Consider the following 1,622-nt stretch of genomic DNA (forward strand, 5'->3'; position numbering starts at 1 on the left):
CACACACACACACACACACACACACACACACACACACACACACACACACACACACACACACACACACACACACACACACACACACACATGTGTATATATATATAATTTACCTAATGCCACATAGCTTAACAACAGCGGCAGTGTTAGTTGGTGAGATGATTAAAAACCAGTTTCCTGTCTTTTGTTCAGACTGGGTGAGGCTGATAACAAGGAGGTGAAAGGCTGAAATGTACACGAGTTGCAAATGTTATCCATGAGTTATCATCAATGTCTACAATGTTTAATCATTTATCGCGAAAGAAAATTAAGATGGAACAGCAACTGCTACAACCAGCTTACTATAACCCAAAAATGTTATTATGTATTTTAAATGTCAGTGTGCTTTTACGTATTCTAAAATATTTATTTTAATTGTTGTAATTTGTTCAATGGACAAAAATGTTTCTTTAAAATCTGTTTTTTCCCCGTCAGCAACAGTCAGTCACTCATACTGGTCAACAGATCCCATTCCATGACATAAAAACTGGTTTTGGTAGAATGGGAGCAGGTAACAAACATTTAAAGCTGCCACTCTGGCTGAACTAACAGCAGTTTCTCGGCTGAGTATTGTTTGAAAGTTGGCAGAAGGATGTGAAAAAGTGGTAAATCTGAAATTAAAAGTTGTTTTTGTTTTTTTTCCAGATAATAGAATTTTCTTTTGTCTTCTCAGGTGGTGGAAGGGTCCCCCTCTCCGAGGCTTCTGGGGACTCACCTTTGTCCCGACAACATTCCCAAAACCTTCAAAGAAAAGAACCCTAAAGTACGTTTCAGCTGCTTGTATAGCTGCTCATAGTTGAGTGTGTCTCACGTGTGAGGAGTCAACTGTAGAGCACAAATCTTTTTATTGTATGTGAACATGCTTTGATGACAATACATATGTAGTACTGAATTATTTCTTAATCGTGTTTACTTTATTGTTTGTTCACTTGTAAATTGACTGTACTCACATGGCTCCTTTCTATTATTTACCCATCCAAACACACACAGCACTCTACTTTCTCTCTACAAAGCTAATAAAGATAAATCAATCTATAGAGACTAATCAGTGTTTTAAATCCCACCCATTCACTGATGGGACTTTGGCATGTGACTGAATAGTGGTGGATTTGAACTCCCAACTCTCTCATGGGAGGATGACCCGAACCACTCAGCCACCTCCTTTTTGTCAGTTTTGTTTAGTCCTCAAACATTTTGAGTTTAACAGCGAAAATTATTTTCTTGTTTATCATGTTGCTGTGGGATTTATTTGCAAAATACTTTTCATGCTGTTTGTGTGTGAAACTGTTTCTGTATGTCTTTCTTGCATAGATACTGGTGGTCTTCAGGAACCCAAAAGACACTTTGGTTTCGTATTTTCATTTCTGTAACAGTAACCCGGTCCTGCCGTCGAAGCCCTGGGACTCCTTCTTCACCGACTTCATGAGTGGAAACGGTGAGTGATGCCTCAGCGAGATAATTGTGCTGATTTTTCTCTCCCAGCAACCTTAAGGACGGCCTATTTATTGTGGTGGCCCTAAAGCAGTGTTGTATAAAGTACCACAAAGTGATACTTGAGTAAAAGTACAAGTATCTTACCAACAAAT

At 38.7% G+C, this 1,622-nt stretch overlaps 1 protein-coding gene across 2 annotated transcripts in view; it reads left to right on the top strand.

Annotated features, from left to right (window-relative positions):
* The window catches only part of LOC106531591 (sulfotransferase 6B1), an 18,984-nt gene that overhangs the window by 12,187 nt on the left and 5,175 nt on the right, over positions 1-1,622 (top strand). For both annotated transcript variants that reach the window (XM_014027497.1, XM_014027498.1), the window contains exons 4-5: positions 710-799; positions 1,348-1,471. In XM_014027497.1, the coding sequence (XP_013882951.1) occupies positions 710-799; positions 1,348-1,471 (214 nt within the window). The remainder of the gene's footprint in view (positions 1-709; positions 800-1,347; positions 1,472-1,622) is intronic.

This window comes from Austrofundulus limnaeus, unplaced genomic scaffold, assembly GCF_001266775.1.
Source record: "Austrofundulus limnaeus strain Quisiro unplaced genomic scaffold, Austrofundulus_limnaeus-1.0 Scaffold654, whole genome shotgun sequence".
NCBI lineage: Eukaryota > Metazoa > Chordata > Actinopteri > Cyprinodontiformes > Rivulidae > Austrofundulus > Austrofundulus limnaeus.